Source organism: Pseudochaenichthys georgianus, chromosome 17 (assembly GCF_902827115.2).
Source record: "Pseudochaenichthys georgianus chromosome 17, fPseGeo1.2, whole genome shotgun sequence".
Classification (NCBI taxonomy): domain Eukaryota; kingdom Metazoa; phylum Chordata; class Actinopteri; order Perciformes; family Channichthyidae; genus Pseudochaenichthys; species Pseudochaenichthys georgianus.
The window spans coordinates 3069637-3087523 of NC_047519.1; the positions used below are offsets into that span (position 1 = coordinate 3069637).

At 42.0% G+C, this 17887-nt stretch overlaps 1 protein-coding gene across 1 annotated transcript; it reads right to left on the reverse strand.

Annotated features, from left to right (window-relative positions):
* Positions 1-1118: 1118 nt before the first annotated feature.
* Positions 1119-13610, reverse strand: plppr5a (phospholipid phosphatase related 5a). Its single transcript, XM_034105100.2, has 6 exons — positions 13407-13610; positions 12131-12263; positions 7388-7638; positions 7132-7308; positions 5379-5519; positions 1119-1687 (listed from the first exon to the last, which is right to left on the reverse strand). Exons 1-6 carry the CDS (start codon positions 13608-13610, stop codon positions 1658-1660), a joined length of 936 nt encoding a protein of 311 aa, XP_033960991.1. The 3' UTR covers positions 1119-1657.
* Positions 13611-17887: the final 4277 nt, after the last annotated feature.

Here is a 17887-nt window from a genome sequence, read left to right on the forward strand (position 1 = left end):
AGTAGTCAGAGTTGCAGCGGACCTGCAGGTTTCTGGGAGTTTGTTCCAGATATTTGGAGCATAATAACTGAACGCTGCTTTACCGTGTTTAGTTCTGACTCTGGGGACAGAAAGCTGACCAGTCCCTGAAGACCTGAGAGATCTGGATGGTTCATCATTTAGCAGGAGGTCAGAAATGTATTTTGGGCCTAAACCATTCAGTGCTTTATAAACCAGCAGCAGTATTTTGAAATCTATTCTTTGACACACAGGAAGCCAGTGTAAAGACTTCAGAACAGGAGTGATGTGATCCACTTTCTTAGTGTCAGTGAGGACTCGAGCAGCGGCGTTCTGAATCAGCTGCAGCTTCCTAATAGATTTTTTAGTGAGACCTGTGAAGACACCATTGCAGTAGTCGAGTCTACTGAAGATAAAAGCATGGACAAGTTTCTCCAGATCCTGCTGTGACATTAGTCTTTTAATCCTAGATATATTCTTTTGGTGATAGTAGGCTGATTTAGTAACTGTTTTAATGTGACTGTTGAAACTCAGGTCAGAGTCCATGACTACACCTAGATTTCTGGCTTTATCTGTTGTTTTGAACATTGCACACTGAAGCTCAGCGCTAACTTTTATACGTTCTGCCTTAGCTCCAAAAACCATTACCTCAATTTTATCTTTGTTTAATTGGAGAAGGTTCTGACACATCCAGTCATTGATTTTCTTCAATGCACTTACTCAGTGTTTGAATTGGAGCATAGTCTCCTGGTGAAATTGTTACGTAAATGTGTGTGTCATCCGCATAGCTATAGTAACTTATTTTGTTGTTTTTCATTATCTGAGCCAGTGGTAGCATGTAGACGTTAAAGAGAAGAGGCCCCAAGATGGAGCCTTGAGGTACCCCACATGTCATATTTGTCAACTCAGATGTGTATTTACCTATAGAAATATCGTTGTTTCTCTCCTTTAAGTAGGATTCAAACCAATTTAGAGCTGTTTCCGAAAGTCCCACCCAGTTTTCCAGTCTGTCTAGTAATATGCTGTGGTCAACAGTGTCAAATGCAGCACTGAGATCTAATAATACTAACACTGAAGTTCTGCCACTGTCTGTGTTTAAGTGGATGTCATTAAATGCCAGAAATTACTCAACTGTTGAAAAACAACTTTTTCAATGATTTTACCTAGAAATGGAAGGTTTGATATAGGTCTGTAATTGTTCATTACTGAAGCATCTAGATTATTCTTTTTTAAAAGCGGTTTAATGACTGCAGTTTTCAGGGCATTAGACATTGTTTGCAAAGTGTATGTTCATTACCTCAGAATAAAGGCGCTACAAGCACCATTTACAATAAAGCTCCAACGTATCAGATATCTTTATATAATTAAAAGGTCAATACAACATTTGTGATTAACTGCATTTTGTTTTTTACCTTGCCTGCCAAATGTCCCTCTGGGAGAGGAGCTCACTCTTCCTGTTTTCTAAACAGAGCAACCAATAAAGCAGATCATCAACTGAACTTGGCAGCACACAATGGGAAATCATATTAAGTTCATATAAAGGTGGTAACAAGTGATTGTTTAAATTCTGCAATAAGCATCTTAGAAATATTAAGGCCCAAGTGTGACGTAGAATAGGTGACTTTCATCTCCGCTTGTTCAGGAGAGAGGGGGGTCATAGTCATGTGACTTCTGTGCAGGATCCTGGGCTCTATAGAAGCACAAAAGAAACACATTTAAATAAAACATTTAAATTCATAATTTGTGTTTATAAACAAACTGTTTTAATCATAAAAGCCCTGAGGATGACACAACTTTTAATCTGTTTAAAGCAGGGGTGGGGAACCTCCGGCCCCCGGGCCGTACGGCCCGCGAGACCATTTGGTACGGCCCTCGAGGTAATTTATAAACACAGAAAAAAAGAAAAAAATTAAAGAAATCTAGACCGCAAAATAATTAAACAAGTGAGTACCTGTTTTTCCTGGCCAAGGTCAGGGTCCTTGAACACAACACGAGCCTATCGTGTCATCACGTGGTATATGTCTCGTCTGACAGGGGTGCAGTTCTGACGGAGAGCACCAGAACGCTGCTCCGGCACTTCAGAAACTGCCGTACCCATAAGGAGCCGTACACATGCCGCAGTTTCTGCGTGGCTGTGTCTTTAGTTGAAAGCCCAGTGGCGATCTGTTCATCTGTCATACTGATCATACAGTCAATAACTTTGTTGTTATTAGCATCTGGTTAGCTAGCTATGCTAACGAATATAAGAAGCTTTTTCTCCAACCAGCAGGGTCGGCGTCATGGGGGGTCATTCGCGGGCCATTCCCCCCCAAATGAGTCACTGTTCCCCCCCAACGCAGGGTGGGCAAGCCTTGCCACTTTGCCTTTTATTTATTTTTTAATCATATAAGTGAAAACGTTTCCACTAAAGTTTTGTTGTGTGAAATACATCAGAAATAAAGAATACAAATATAAAACACAGCCTGAGGTGTGCTCACTGCTGCTCTCTGATTGGTGTGTTGCTTGCGACCTTTGTTTTGTTATCATTACGTGGCTGTGTGTTTAGATGAAAGCCCAGTGGCGATCTGTTCATCTGTTACACTGATTATACAGTAAAGCCATCGAAAATAATATTATATACAGTACAGTACAAGTAGCCTACTTCTGGGTCTCTGTGTTTCATTCAAGCTCGGCTCTGTGTGTGTGTGTGGCACGAGTGCATTTTGTGAGTGCGTGAGCGGTAACGTGGAATGTTGTTGTTAGCATCTGGTTAGCTAGCTATGCTAACGGATATAAAGAGCTGTTTCTACACCAAGGTGGAGGAGAGTCCTCTCCTGTCAGACTGAGAGGATCGTATAACCTCAGCTCAGTGAGGTAAGGACTCTCTCAGTGTTTAGATAGTTCACTTTAGTGGAGGTTATCTCTAGGGTTGCCAACTTCCAGAAATGGAGAAACGGGACACATGCATGTGTCCCCCGCACGCGCGCGAAGATTTACGGGTTTCTGGCGGATTTAGTTACTTTTTTTTAAAACTTTTTTTCGGTTTTAGGGTTAGGGTTATGTTATTTAATTCTTTTGGGGGAGCCAGCCCCCTAGGGTTCGAGGGGTCAAACCCCCCAAAACCCTCAAAATGCATAGAAAACTATGCATACCTATAACACAATACAAACACAATGATCTTACACCTGCATTAGGCTACTACATCACATTGTACATCAGCATGTTCAAATCGGATAGGTGGGCACTAGGGACATCTGGGCACCTCGATGTACTCGATGTAGAAATCAACACGGAATTAAATAAGACCCACACATGATTGATGTGTGGGCTGTCTTTCATTTTGACACACAGAACAATGGGGGTTATCCACCCTTATCCGCAATGTAAAGTAATTCACAGCCTCTTCCCTCTTCTCTCTGTGAGGAGCAGCAGGTTCAGCTTTCAGAACAAAGTAACACAAAACTGAAATGGCATTCATTTTTTTAAATATGTTGTGTAGTAATAGTTGTATTTATTTTTCTTCTCAAGAGAGTACCAGAATGTGTATTTTATGTTAGTATTTCAAAAAATCTCCTGGGGGAGAATCTCCCCAGACCCCCCTGCAGGGGTTGGGTTTTCAGCATGTCAGCTCTTTCACAATTTAGTTTTCCCGGGAAATGTAAGTTTCGGGGTGGGCCCGCCCCGCCCTGGTACATCAAATGCCCGCCCAGAGACGTATGTCTGCCGCCGGGTCTGCTCCAACGGCAGCGTTCATTTTCCCACACGACTGAACAGGCAACACAAACAATGATGCCGCGCCCGCGGCCCACCGGAGAAAATCTCACACACATGTGAGCATTGTGCCTGCCCTGTCAACTGAGCGGTCCTAGTGCCCTTCCCATACAGCACACAAACACACAGGCAGACACACTGCATTGCGAGCAAACAGAAACATATTTTTTATTTTTCCCTTTAGTCCGGGACAAACAATGTCCCGTACGGGACACGCCCATTTTGGCTCAAATACGGGACGTCCCGGCTAATACGGGACGGTTGGCAACCCTAGTTATCTCAGTGGGTCTCAAACGGAATGGTCACCATTTATGTAAACAAGTATTTGCGAGGAATACCTTTATATGATCATTATAGTTATTAAAGAATAAGAGAATACATAAAAAACGGGTATGAAATACTATAGGACAGTAACACAAGAATACAGTTTAAAAGGGGAGTGATTAGTAAAATATCCATAAAGAAAAAGTAAATCTGTTTACAGTTCTGTTTCATATGGATGCTCAGAGATCCATAGATCGCTTCACTTTGCTCTCAAAGTGCACCAGATTGATGAATTTAACTTCAATATTTAAAAAAACATCTTCCCGGGGGAGCATGCCCCCGGACCCCCCTAGAGGAGGTTAGGTCCACCCCCACCTAAAACATGTTCACATGGATAGGATACTAAATACACTTGCACACTTTTCATATGGTGGCCTATGTCCATATGTTTCTGTTTTGGTGGTCGTGCCACAACCGTGCATGTATGCACAAGTCATAGGTGCGCTATACAATAGCACTACACCCTGCAATGTGTGTGAAAGACAATAGACTTTACAGCATGTTTTTTTAAATTGAAGTTGAGTTGGTGTTTGTGTGTTGGTTGTTGACGGCAGTGTGTGCCCCCCCCCTTGGTAAATGATTGCCCCCCCATTCGATTTGTTCTAGAGCCGACCCTGCCAACCAGTGAGGTAAAGGCACATCTTTATATGATCATTATAGTTATTAAAAAATAAGAGAATAAAGTAAACAGGTATAAAAAACTGTATGACGGTAAAAAGAAGTTGAAGTTGAAATAAACAAGAATACAGTTTAAAAGGGGAGTGATTTGTAAAATATTCATAAAGAAAAATAAATCTGTTTACAGTTCTGTTCCATATGGGTGTTGAGAGATGTATCCATAGATCTCCTCATGTTGCTCTCAAAGTGCACCAGATTGATGCTTTTAACTTCAATATTTAAAAAATAATCTTCCTGGGGGAGCATGCCCCCGGACGCCCCTAGAGGAGGTTAGGTCCCCCCCACTTAAATCATGTTCACATGGATAGGAAACTAAATACATTTGCACACATCTTGTGTCCATATCTTTCTGTTTTGGTGGTCATGTCACAACCGTGCACGTGCATGCGCGAGTCATGTTAAGATATCTGGATTAAGAGGTTGCTTTTTCTTTGCACAGCATGAAAGGAAGGCAAAATGAATGGGCTGTGATTTTAGTATTTTTAAGCAGAGGTCAATAATTTGCCTCGGAGGATGTTGAAAAAATTGAAATGGCCCTCGAGAGGAAAAAGGTTCCCCCACCTGCTTTAAAGCCTATGGGAAACATTCAGTACAGACATTTAGCTTTTGATATGTATCATGTTAGCTACCTGAGGAACTGTGTATTTGTCACTGACGTCCATGCAGTGATTGGTCTGAGCTGAGGCTTCATCAGTGTCAGCTGTGCCTGAATCTGAGAGGCTGTGAGAAACCACACGTCTCTTTTTAAAATACTGAACCACAAACACCACCTAGAAAGAGAGAAGAAAACAGACAGTCATATTAGAATAACATTTCTGCATGATCAAAAAATAATACCAGAATACAGTGACAGAAAACGGAGACATGTTTCTGTGACCCAGGTTTTTGTTCCCATCACGTACACAAAAGAAGAATTCAAGTGTATTCATGCAACAGCAGTGTGTGTGTGTCCTGCAGCTGTTTAGTCCATTAGAGCAGTTTTGTGTTTGTGCCTGAACACACATGATGTGCAGTGGCCTGACTCTCTGAACACACATGATGTGCAGTGGCCTGACACTCTGAACACACATGATGTGTGGTGGCCTGACTCTGAAAACAGACTCTAAGAATATTTGGTTCATTTGAAAATGTAACGTTTAACCAATAATGTTACCCAAAGACTTACAATAGATTCATTTTGATTTATTTGGCTGATTCACTGGTTTTATTGATAGATTAACCCCTACAATAATTGAATCTGTAAAATGTTTTCTGGATAGCTTTGATGTACACTTCTAAAGTGTTTACAGTAGGCCTACATGCTGTAGTCTAAAACAGGGGTGTCCAAACTGTTTTCACTGAGGGTCACGATACTTGCCAACCCTCCCGATGTCATAGCCCTCTCCTGGTTTCCTCCCGGGGTCATATTTCTCCCGCATTTCTCCCGATTTCTGACAAAATCAGATTTACTCAGGACTGTTTCCACTCGGACTTTAATACAGCTACACCATTGATTGGTTTCCATGGTAGAGTGTCTCTTTAGTAGCGTGCAACTGAAAGTCTGAGAGGGTGAGGGAGATAGTCACAGAAAACTGAACAAGAATCGACAACTCCACCCTCTGCTCACTCCTTTCCTGTAAAATACAGGTCCAGCCCACACGTATGCTCCACCAAGGATGGCGCGACAGGCCGCAAGGCAGTGCACTTACAACTACCATGCATGTTAATGTTGATCTAATACAGCTCCGGCGATCCACCTAGCAACCCCCCACCCCCGTGGTGGCTTTGGAAATGCTCCCGATTTCTGAGGTCTCAAGGTTGGCAAGTATGAGGGTCACATACAGAAAAACATATATATATATATATATATATATATACCGATGTATATGCTATATGCTATATGCTGCTATATGTAACGATGTGCAATATTATTATTATTAGTATTATTAATAATGCTATGATAACGTGCAATTACGTAACTGCCACAACGTTTTATTTTTTGCACTACTAACTACTAAATACTGCTAATAATTGCATTGATTGTGTGACCATCTGTGTTTCTATGTTTCTATGTTTCATGTTGTCTGTGGATGTTTAATTGCTCTTTTTGCTGCACTTTTAGTGTACAGTTTTGCTGCTGTGTTTATTGTGTTTATTATAAATAGTCTTATCTTATCTTATCTTATTTCCTACAGATTATAAGAACGAAGTGTCTTATCTTTGCAGACAGATCTATGACTTAAAACACAAGTGTGGTGTTAGTAAAAAGTTAGACAAAACACAGTTTGTTAGATTGATCACAAAGGGGAATTGTAATGGCATTGAAGCAGTGACAACTGTGAGTGTCATTAGATGTATGGACACATATAAAAAAATATATAAATAAGATGAATGATAACAGACCAGAAAGACAGCGATAGCGCCTCCGATGGCTTGTCCTGCGATGACATCACACCAGTGGTTTCGGTACTCGGCCATTCTGTTGATGCCTGTGAGCATAGCCGCACTGACCAATGAGAGGCTGAGGAGGGGGCCCGTCAGGCGACCTCCACTGGATCCCACACAGGATATGACGTACATCTGGAAAGGACGAGTATTTTACTGTATGACACGGCTCAATGCTGTACTGTAAGGGTAGATACACTGCTGGTCCACTCACTGCCAGATACACAGCTGTATACACACTCAGGGCAGCCTCTTTGGAGGGGAACGTCTTCCTGGCTCTCATGATGTCATCAGCATCACCAGTACAAGCATCTGATTGGCTGACAAAGTTAGCCGTGTCCAGGCAGCCGAGGGCAGTGTAATTGGGCAGGCAAACAGACAGGAAGTAAGGAGCGAGACTTCCTGTGACCAGCTGACCTGCGCTGACAAAGATGTCTGTTGTAAATAGACCGAAGATATACACACCTGCAGAAAAACACACAAAGATGAGATGAAATCAAGTTCAAATAAATGACTCACATCCACACATTGGTGATATTATTCTGTATTTAAATCCTTTACTTAAAGATGCGCACAAATAATGAAGCAGCTGTGAAGGAAATATTTTAATGTGATCTGTGCATTAGGAGACTTTTAGTGTTTTCTCCTATGTGTCCTGTTTGTAATTTGAACAGGGCAAAGGTCAAGAGGCCCGCTGCCTTTCCTGTGGGGGAAGTGTGGACCATGCAAGTTGGTAATAACAGACCCTTCTTTGTTCTTAAATGTCTGGTATCGATTAGATGGAAGCGCGAGAATATAGGCCACTCCTTTATTCATGTATAGATCTGCGCTGTGTTTCTTTGTCTCCTCAGAGTTGGCTTGGTCTTTCCATGATGAAAGTTGTGTGAAATACCTTGTAAACGCTCCGGCCGTATGACTCTCAATAAACTTCAGTGGTTGATTAAGCAGATTCCAGTTTCCATTCTTTCATCACATTGCAGCTAATGCTGTCAACAGAAACAGAGCTAACAGTGTTAATCCAGGCCATAACAGCTAAAAGCAACATTTTATTACATTTAAAAAAAAGTATTTTTGAGGTTTGGTTGAGGTGGAGCTTAATTGCATTATTTTATATAATGTTGCATAGTTTACTCTAAACCAATGCATGATGTTTAAAAAGATAATATGTTCTATGTAAAGTCTTCATTTGTAAAGTAACTATTATAACTTTCGAAAATAATCTATTGAAGTAAAATGTATTCCATTTCCCTCCCATTTACTTGAAATTAAAGTAAAGTATCACATTTCCTCAATTTCTGTACAAGTTGATGTGCTAAGTTACTTTGAACCAATGCATCAACAAAGGTATTAGTCTAAATTAGTATTAAAGGTAGCATGGTCTTTATTATCTCAAATAGTGTATGCGTGTATGTTAGCATGACACCTACTGTCGCACACACATCTATGTATGAAGGAATTATGCTAGCTAAAAAAGTAGCACTACCAACATCGCTGACCAACCCAGTCTCCCAAAAAAACGTGTAATAACTACGTTGGTCCACAACGTAGGACGTAGTATTTCTACAAAAACGCCTCTGAAATTGTAAGATCCCTACGTTTTTTTTCACCATTCATTCCAATGGCTGGCGTCTATGTCACATGATCTTCACATTTCTCCCTGCAGAAAAAAAAAACATGGCCGAACTTCGTTTTATTCTCGGTGTAAAATGCCTATTTTAAAGTTAGTTTGGCCATTAAAATGCGTTTTGATGTCATTTGATGCGAGAAATATGAGTTGTTATTTCAGATTATGTGTAGAGTGGATGCACATGATCTTTAGTTTGCTAGTTATTACGAAGATTACTTCAGGAAATTGTGTCTATACAACATTTTCATTGTTACCAAGGTGGTTGCTAGGGACGCTGCTATCGATATTATTTCTGTTATGTTGTGTAATAGTTTAATGGTGTAATCTTTATTGCTATCCCCTTCCCCATCAATGTATAGTGTTGGTCCACAGCGCAAACGTATTAGTTTAACAAAATCCGCATCTAAAATTGTGGCATAGATACGTTATTTTCCCCTGTGCAATTCCAGTCTCACATCTCACATCACATCGTCATAAACAAATACCGGAAACAGACCGAAAAGACTTTATTCCGAGTGTGCTTGCTTTTCTCTTTGAAAGTCATCACATAACGGCATTGTAATACACGGTTCGGCTGCATTAAATATTACATATCTGTCGTAGTTCTCTATTTATAGAGCCCTGATGAGAAGACTTCTAGACAAACATGAGGAACTGCCGCCAACACTGAAAACGTGACATGGATCATACATATATCAGCAATTAAACAACATCTTACATTTCTTTTCACACAATACATCTCCTTGCAGTATCAACACTAATTCGGCTGACTTTTATATTTGATCCAATTGGTAGATAGGCTGTATTTACACCATAAAAGTGCACAGCTGATATAAAGGGACACCTAGTGGTTAACGCATGTTATTGAATTTCATTATTTTTATTATTAGATATTAATCGGATCCCTATAAAGTATATTCATTACTCGTTATTCTCTACTAATAGTTAATTAAAGACTGTATGTAATGACTATTTTGCACATCCCTTTCAAGATTTCAAGATTTTCTAAGGTTTATTGACATATCATATAGGCCTACACAACTATGGTGTAGTTATGCAATGAATGAACAACTTTGTGTATACCTCCAGCAATGTTAACTATGTTGAAGCACTTATTTTAACTGATATTATACATATGTATTATACTCTTATATAAGATGTATGTAGATAGTATAAGAAATGTGCAGAATACAACAGTTTAATGGTGGAGGTACACACATATTGATAGATGTCTTGTAATGCACTGTTGAGGAACCTGTGACCAAAGTTTTTCATCTTGTCAGGTATTGAAAAATCAATAAATAAAGAACACAGAATTATTAAATATAAAACACAGAATTTATGTGATTATACTTAATGATTTACAAATAAACACCACTGCATATTTACAACTGTTACACATGCTGATCCCACGCAAATGCTTCCAACTTGGGATCAATAAAGTATATCTTATCTTAAGTTGATCGATGGCTACTGCCATATTTGCTAAATGAGCATCTGAACCTTGACAAGTGCATGTTTCAGGCTCATCAATTAACAACAGGAGGGGTCACAGACATAAGACCAGCTGTTACATAAAGCTCTTCTGACCTTAGCTGGCATGTGGGTATATATATTAATACTGCCCATAATGGGCACAAGCAATTTTCACCCATTTATTAATTATATGTTTTAAATGTGAGTGTTTCCTGTCCCCTAAACCTCCAGGGATGTACACAGTTTAATACTGGCCACTTCTTATTATGGGAAATACGAAAACGTCTTTTAAAACTACAACTCCCAGTAGAGACGTGCCATAGATAGAGAACATGTTGCGAAACACAATAGCCAGCATGTGTAGTTCTGGGGACGGGGTGGGGGAGGGGGGGACGGGGTGGACCCGTTCAAATCCAGTTTTGGACAGTCTGCCGTGGTTCCATCCCATTTCAAGTGCTGTTCGAGGCTCGGCACACTCTCCAATCACAGAGCTTGAGGACTATCACAGGGTTTGTCAAGCGAAGCGGAGAGAATACTTACTTCCGGGTGTAATATTCTGTAAAGCAAATGAGCTGCTCCGACCCTCGGTCCTGACTGACTCCAACTTGTGTTTATTAATCAAACAAATAAATAAACACAAGGATAATTAATGGATGTGTTATTGTTGAGTAAATGGAGAATTGCACAGGGGAAAATAACGTATCTATGCCACAATTTTAGATGCAGATTTTGTTAAACTAATAGGTTTGCGCTGTGGACCAACACTATACATTGACGGGGAAGGGGGTAGCAATAAAGATAACACCATTAAATAGTTACACAACATTACATACATAATATCAATAGCAGCGTCCCTAGCAACCACCTTGATGACAATGAAAACGTTGTATAGACACCATTTCCTGAAGTAATCTTCATAATAACTAGCAAACTAAAGATCATGTGCATCCACTGCACACATTATCTGAAATAACAACTCATATTTCTCGCATCAAATCAAAACGCATTTTAATGGCCAAAGTAACTTTAAATAGGCATTTTACACCGAGAATAAAACGAAGTTCGGCCATGTTTTTTTTTTCTGCAGGGAGAAATGTGAAGATCACATGACATAGACGCCAGCCATTGGAATGAATGGTGAAAAAAAACGTAGGGATCTTACAATTTCAGAGGCGTTTTTGTAGAAATACTACGTCCTACGTTGTGGACCAACGTAGTTATTACACGTTTTTTTGTGAGACTGGGTTGCGCTGACACAAACGGATGCTAGCCGTTATGCTAATCAAAATGTTGCTTGTTTGGTTGGCACAAAGGTACCATCATTTAATCAAACATTTGTCTTCAAAACGTGTCAAAACAATCTTGTGAGGCACATTTAAAAATATTCAGCAATTTCATTTTAATACGAAATTGTTAATGTGAAATTAATGGTCGATGTATTCCCCCAAGATTCTAAAAATATTATAAGTGTTGACTTTTTAGCAAACAAATGTCTGATTGCAAATCATGTCATTGTATCAAGACAATGCACCTTGTTAACTATCTTGTTATAAAGACAAGTCTCTAGTCAAAGTGCTTTCTCTATTGCCACCTCTATGTTGCACAGAAACCATATTAAACATCAAGTCACAGCGACAACATCATAATAGCATGTTACAACTAGAAAGTGACCAAGCACCTACTTATAAAATAACTACTGTTTACGATCTTCCTACATCAGTATCACCACTCAATGACTGATGACTAACCCTAACGCTGATTCAATGGTTTTCAGTATAATTGAATCACAATTAAATATAAGATTATGAATGAAAATAACAGCTGAAAGTGGGTTTAATTTAGTAATTATATTACCAAGGAAACGGAAGGTCCTGCGCACCATAGGGTTCACGTAGCAACAGTCTCCCATGACAACAACCGTGTCCTGGTCATACAGGTTGTCTGAGTTGTAGTGAAGGAGGAAGATAACAAGCTCCACACCTGAAATCTGAGGAACACACAGAAAAATACTTTGGGATGGAAATACTTAGTAATACTTGGAATTAAATAACCAAAACTGGCACACACAAACTCACCTGCATTTAAAACCATGCAGAAACATGTTGTCTTCTAAATTCATTATAGCTAATTATTACTTCCCTCACAATAATGAACACGTGGGCCACTTTAAGACGGGGTTAAACTTAAAGGACACAACTGCGCATTGATGCAGAAGATCTGGGACATTTTAAACCCAGCGGTCAATTGTTGGCTTCATGCTCTGAGCACTTGCCTCTCCACCATGCTGTATGCGATTCTCTATAGCCTACGGAGCCAGCACTATCAAAGCTACTATAAAGTCTGTCCTTGAATGGGTAATAAAGTCACACCACTGGTCTGTTAAATGTTGGAGTTCCTATTTGAAGGCCCGAAAGCGTTTCCTCTGTTTACCGTCCCTCCCACTAGAATAAACGATAAATCCCCAAAGGAAAATATTCGACAATCACGCATAATACACATGCATATTACTCTACCTGCCAAGCTTATCATCCCCCAAGAAAAAAGGTCTACTCAGATAGAATTTGAAAATACACAACCGGAAAAAATCTGCCACTTCCTTACAGAGCCCCTCCTCCAACACACGAACGCGCACATGACCAATGAGGGCACGAGATAAGTTTGTGCACCGATGGAAGGCTGACAGGCAGGTACAGTCGGCCATCCAGTTATTTTAGCCGGGTCGGCTCAGATGATTGGTCGTGCTTTTTACAGTACTACGGCTTCCACAGGTGACATTTTTTAATGGATTTTTTGTTAAAGCACTTAAGATATTCATTGCTATCGGGATGTTAAGAGCATTCCATGGAATATAACAAAAGTGTATCTTGAGCCGGTTTCTCAAACTTATCTACCCCACCTTTAACATTTAATGAATTATGTTTGATAAGCCAATTTGGTCATATTTTAGTCTGAAAATAGCTTCTGTTAGCGCTTTTAAAAATTCAATTAGGACATTATGCTGTTAAAGAGGACGTAATATTATTTGTTGGGTTCTATACAGTAGGTTTTGGTGCAGTTAAATGGTCTGCAAAGGATAAATAAATCCCTGTGTTCCCTCCAGAGGGAGTTTCTCTTAAACTCAGTTACTCACCAGTAACACAGGTAGCCCCCCCACCACAGAGAACAGTATGACGGGCTGCAGGCGGCCGTCCTGTTCGGGGCCGGGGTCTGGTTTGGTGAGGCTGGGGTCCCTGCAGATGAAGCCCTGCAGGGCGGGGCTGAAGGTGTCCGTGAACTCAAAGTAGTATGCCAGCATGGCCGCAACGGCCAGGATCACCACCTGGAAGTACAGCATGGCCCCTCCAACAGTCCTGCTACCACGGCAATAAGGGATTTAGATCCTGGCTACTGTCGCCACGGTGATGTAGAATCCAATTGATAACTTCCAATTACTGCTGTGTTTTCAAATCCAATTTTGACAACTTTTTGTTTGCTTCACGAAGTCTTAAAGCATATTCCAGTTTTCAAATATAACTGATGATGATGATGATTATTTGCTATTCCAAGTCAGACAACGTTGCTCTTCTTGGTCTTCTTTCTGTATGAGGGTATTCTTGTCCTACCGCTCCGTGGACTCTCTGAATCCTCTGAGTGCAGAGCAGCAGAATTCCTTCTGTCTCACTGAACACTCTCTAAAGAGCAGCCTGCAGTCTGCTGAACACTCAGCAGGGCTGGGCAAGATGGGGATTAGAGAAAGTGCAGAGCAGACTGACAGTAGGCCTGGTTCCACCCAGAGGCGCCGTAAGGGGGTGAAAAGTTAGGACGATTCTAAGGCCCCGTGACTGACAGGGGCCCCAAACATTTTTAGAACATTAAGAAAAATGTTTAAGTAACCTTTCATCAATCATCAATAAAAAGCATTAATATAACGGCATATTGATAATGTACTCACTAAACTTTACGATTAATTTAACTTATTTTCTTCCAAAAGTTAATTATCCAAAGCATCGAACACCCCCCTCTATTTACATGTAATGTAAGTCCTGCCTCCAAACACTGTGCGGCACCGGCCCTTTCTAGCAGAGAGTGAGAGCATGTGAGGAGGCCACTAGTACTTACGTGTGAACGATGTCTCAACGACTCACAAAGTCAGGCTTTCAAAAAAGAAAAGAAAGGAGAGAAAGACAAGAGAGAGGGACTAAAAGGCGACAGTTTTTCAAAAGAAAAGGTGAGTGTGGTCTATGAGTGGTGGTTATTAGTCTGTTAGCTAACCGTAGTCCATTGTAAATAATCATTTTAATGTTTTGCTGACATTAAAGGTGGGGAAAGTTTGAGAAACCGGCTCGAGATACACTTGTTATATTCCATGGAATGCTCTTAACATCCCGATAGCAATGAATATCTGAAGTGCTTTGACAAAAAATCCATAAAAAAATGTCATCTGTGGAAGCCGTAGCGCTGTAAAAAGCACGACCAATCATCTGAGCCGGCCCGGCTAACATAACTGGATGGCCTACCTGCCTACCTGCCTGTCAGCCTTCCATCTGTGCACAAACTTATCTCGTGCCCTCATTGGTCATATGTGTGTTGGAGGAGGGCAGTGGCAGATTTTCTCCGGTTGTGTATTTTCAAATTCTAGCACACTCGAGCTGGTTTCTCCGAAATTACGAAATTAAATCATAAACACATAAATAAAGTACTCACATTTCCCTTTAAGTACTTCACAGAAAATGCAGAGGTTTTTCATTTCACTCCTCTTTTAGCTGACATTTAATAAATGCAGGTACATTTTTAGCAGCTATTCATACTAAATCAGTTGTCCCTCCCCCTGGTGCCAGGACCAACAGATCCATATTTAGGCTCCGCAGCCCTGTCCCCCCATAAGGCTTTGCAGTCTTGCCATGCTGTCCATTGAAAACAGTTGGCTAGAAAGCTGGACTTCAAGGACTTGATCAGTGACTTTGCCTGTAAGAAGGCTAGGCGCTGGGCTCTTGGTGAGTAAGGCTGAGCCAGGGCTCGTAATAACTGTTAAAGGGCAAGGCTATGGTAACGATATTGGATCATGATGAGAAAAATACTTTTCATTTCCGTTTTGTTGTCCGTTTACACTTTAATACCCGCTTATTTTGTAGTTGGTATGTAATTAAAAAATCTTTCGCTTATGTTATTTTTTGTTATAGCATTTTATAAATGATAATATTGGTGTTAATGTTCACTTTATTTTAATTTAAGAGGTCATATATATATTTAAGTTATATTTATTTGTTCCATTCAAAAATGTTATTAAAAAGACATGTACACCATAAAAGATGACTATTGAGGTATATTGTCAGGAATGTTAGTGTTATATCAAATAGTGAATTCTACTGCAGAAGAATGTTGCAGTAGAATGTTGCACGTCTGCACAGTGTTATATGTTCACCGCTCAGTGTCAGTAAATACTGTGCAGTTAGTATTGGACTACAAGATAGATGCAAGCCTGTACAGGTAGAGTTATTTAAAGCATAAATGAGTCGGTGGGGTTCTGAAGGTGTGGTTACAGCAATTGTGCTTGGTTGGCGTGACCTGGGCCTGGTGGTGGTGCCCAATGTGATATATTTTCATGGGGCCTAAAATCCCTGGCGGCGCCCCTGGTTCCACCTGCTCTGCTCTGCTGTGCTGCTGTTGCTGAGGCCTGGTTCCACCTGCTCTGCTCTGCTGTGCTGCTGTTGCTGAGGCCTGGTTCCACCTGCTCTGCTCTGCTGTGCTGCTGTGGCTGAGGCCTGGTTCCACCTGCTCTGCTCTGCTGTGCTGCTGTGGCTGAGGCCTGGTTCCACCTGCTCTGCTCTGCTGTGCTGCTGTTGCTGAGGCCTGGTTCCACCTGCTCTGCTCTGCTGTGCTGCTGTAGCTGAGGCCTGGTTCCACCTGCTCTGCTCTGCTGTGCTGCTGTTGCTGAGGCCTGGTTCCACCTGCTCTGCTCTGCTGTGCTGCTGTTGCTGAGGCCTGGTTCCACCTGCTCTGCTCTGCTGTGCTGCTGTGGCTGAGGCCTGGTTCCACCTGCTCTGCTCTGCTGTGCTGCTGTTGCTGAGGCCTGGTTCCACCTGCTCTGCTCTGCTGTGCTGCTGTGGCTGAGGCCTGGTTCCACCTGCTCTGCTCTGCTGTGCTGCTGTTGCTGAGGCCTGGTTCCACCTGCTCTGCTCTGTTGTGCTGCTGTAGCTGAGGCCTGGTTCCACCTGCTCTGCTCTGCTGTGCTGCTGTTGCTGAGGCCTGGTTCCACCTGCTCTGCTCTGCTGTGCTGCTGTTGCTGAGGCCTGGTTCCACCTGCTCTGCTCTGCTGTGCTGCTGTTGCTGAGGCCTGGTTCCACCTGCTCTGCTCTGCTGTGCTGCTGTAGCTGAGGCCTGGTTCCACCTGCTCTGCTGTGCTGATGTGGCTGAGGCCTGGTTCCACCTGCTCTGCTCTGCTGTGCTGCTGTAGCTGAGGCCTGGTTCCACCTGCTCTGCTCTGCTGTGCTGCTGTAGCTGAGGCCTGGTTCCACCTGCTCTGCTCTGCTGTGCTGCTGTAGCTGAGGCCTGGTTCCACCTGCTCTGTTGTGCTGCTGTAGCTGAGGCCTGGTTCCACCTGCTCTGCTCTGCTGTGCTGCTGTAGCTGAGGCCTGGTTCCACCTGCTCTGCTCTGCTGTGCTGCTGTAGCTGAGGCCTGGTTCCACCTGCTCTGTTGTGCTGCTGTAGCTGAGGCCTGGTTCCACCTGCTCTGCTCTGTTGTGCTGCTGTAGCTGAGGCCTGGTTCCACCTGCTCTGCTCTGTTGTGCTGCTGTGGCTGAGGCCTGGTTCCACCTGCTCTGCTCTGCTGTGCTGCTGTAGCTGAGGCCTGGTTCCACCTGCTCTGCTCTGCTGTGCTGCTGTAGCTGAGGCCTGGTTCCACCTTGCTCCGGGAACAGCGTGGATACTGTTGTGCTGGACTGGGAGAATGGCGGGTGTCGTGTTTCTGCTGTGCCTTTTCTTGGCTGTGCTGGACAAGGAGAAGATCTCTAGTCGTCCTGAGCAATCTACTGGATTTGGGTATGTTCTGCCGCCCGCAGTGGACATCCCCTGTACAGTTTCGGAGGTGTTGCACAAACAATTGCTGGTTGCACTGTCGCGGACATTCATTTCGGAAAATGTTTGTCTTTCTCACATGCCTGCCACGATGGTCCTTCAGAATTGTTTTTTAAACTCTAATCTCACTTTCGCGAAGTTTGCTGGTGACTCTAGATCAGCTGACAATGTATGTGTGTTGATTAAGAGGAAAAGGTGCTTGGTATTTTGTTAGTAAACAGCTCAAATTTTTAGCCGTGAATATTGAGGTAACAAAGGGTCAACAGCTCATGGTGGTGGGCTGCTACAGGGCCCCCTCGGCTGTCAAGGACTCTTTATCGTCATTGGCTAAACTGTTATCACAACTTTCCTACAAGGAAATAGTGCTGCTTGGTGATTTTTATTGGGACTGGTTAACTTCTGTGTCAGAGGATTTTAAAAACCTGTGTACCTCTTTGAATTTTACCCAGACTATAGACAGTCCTACTCGCCCAAATATTAAGTCTCCAAATAAATCCTCCTTAATTGATCTAATTTTAACAAATGTTCCACATAAATACTCATCTGTGGGAGTATTTG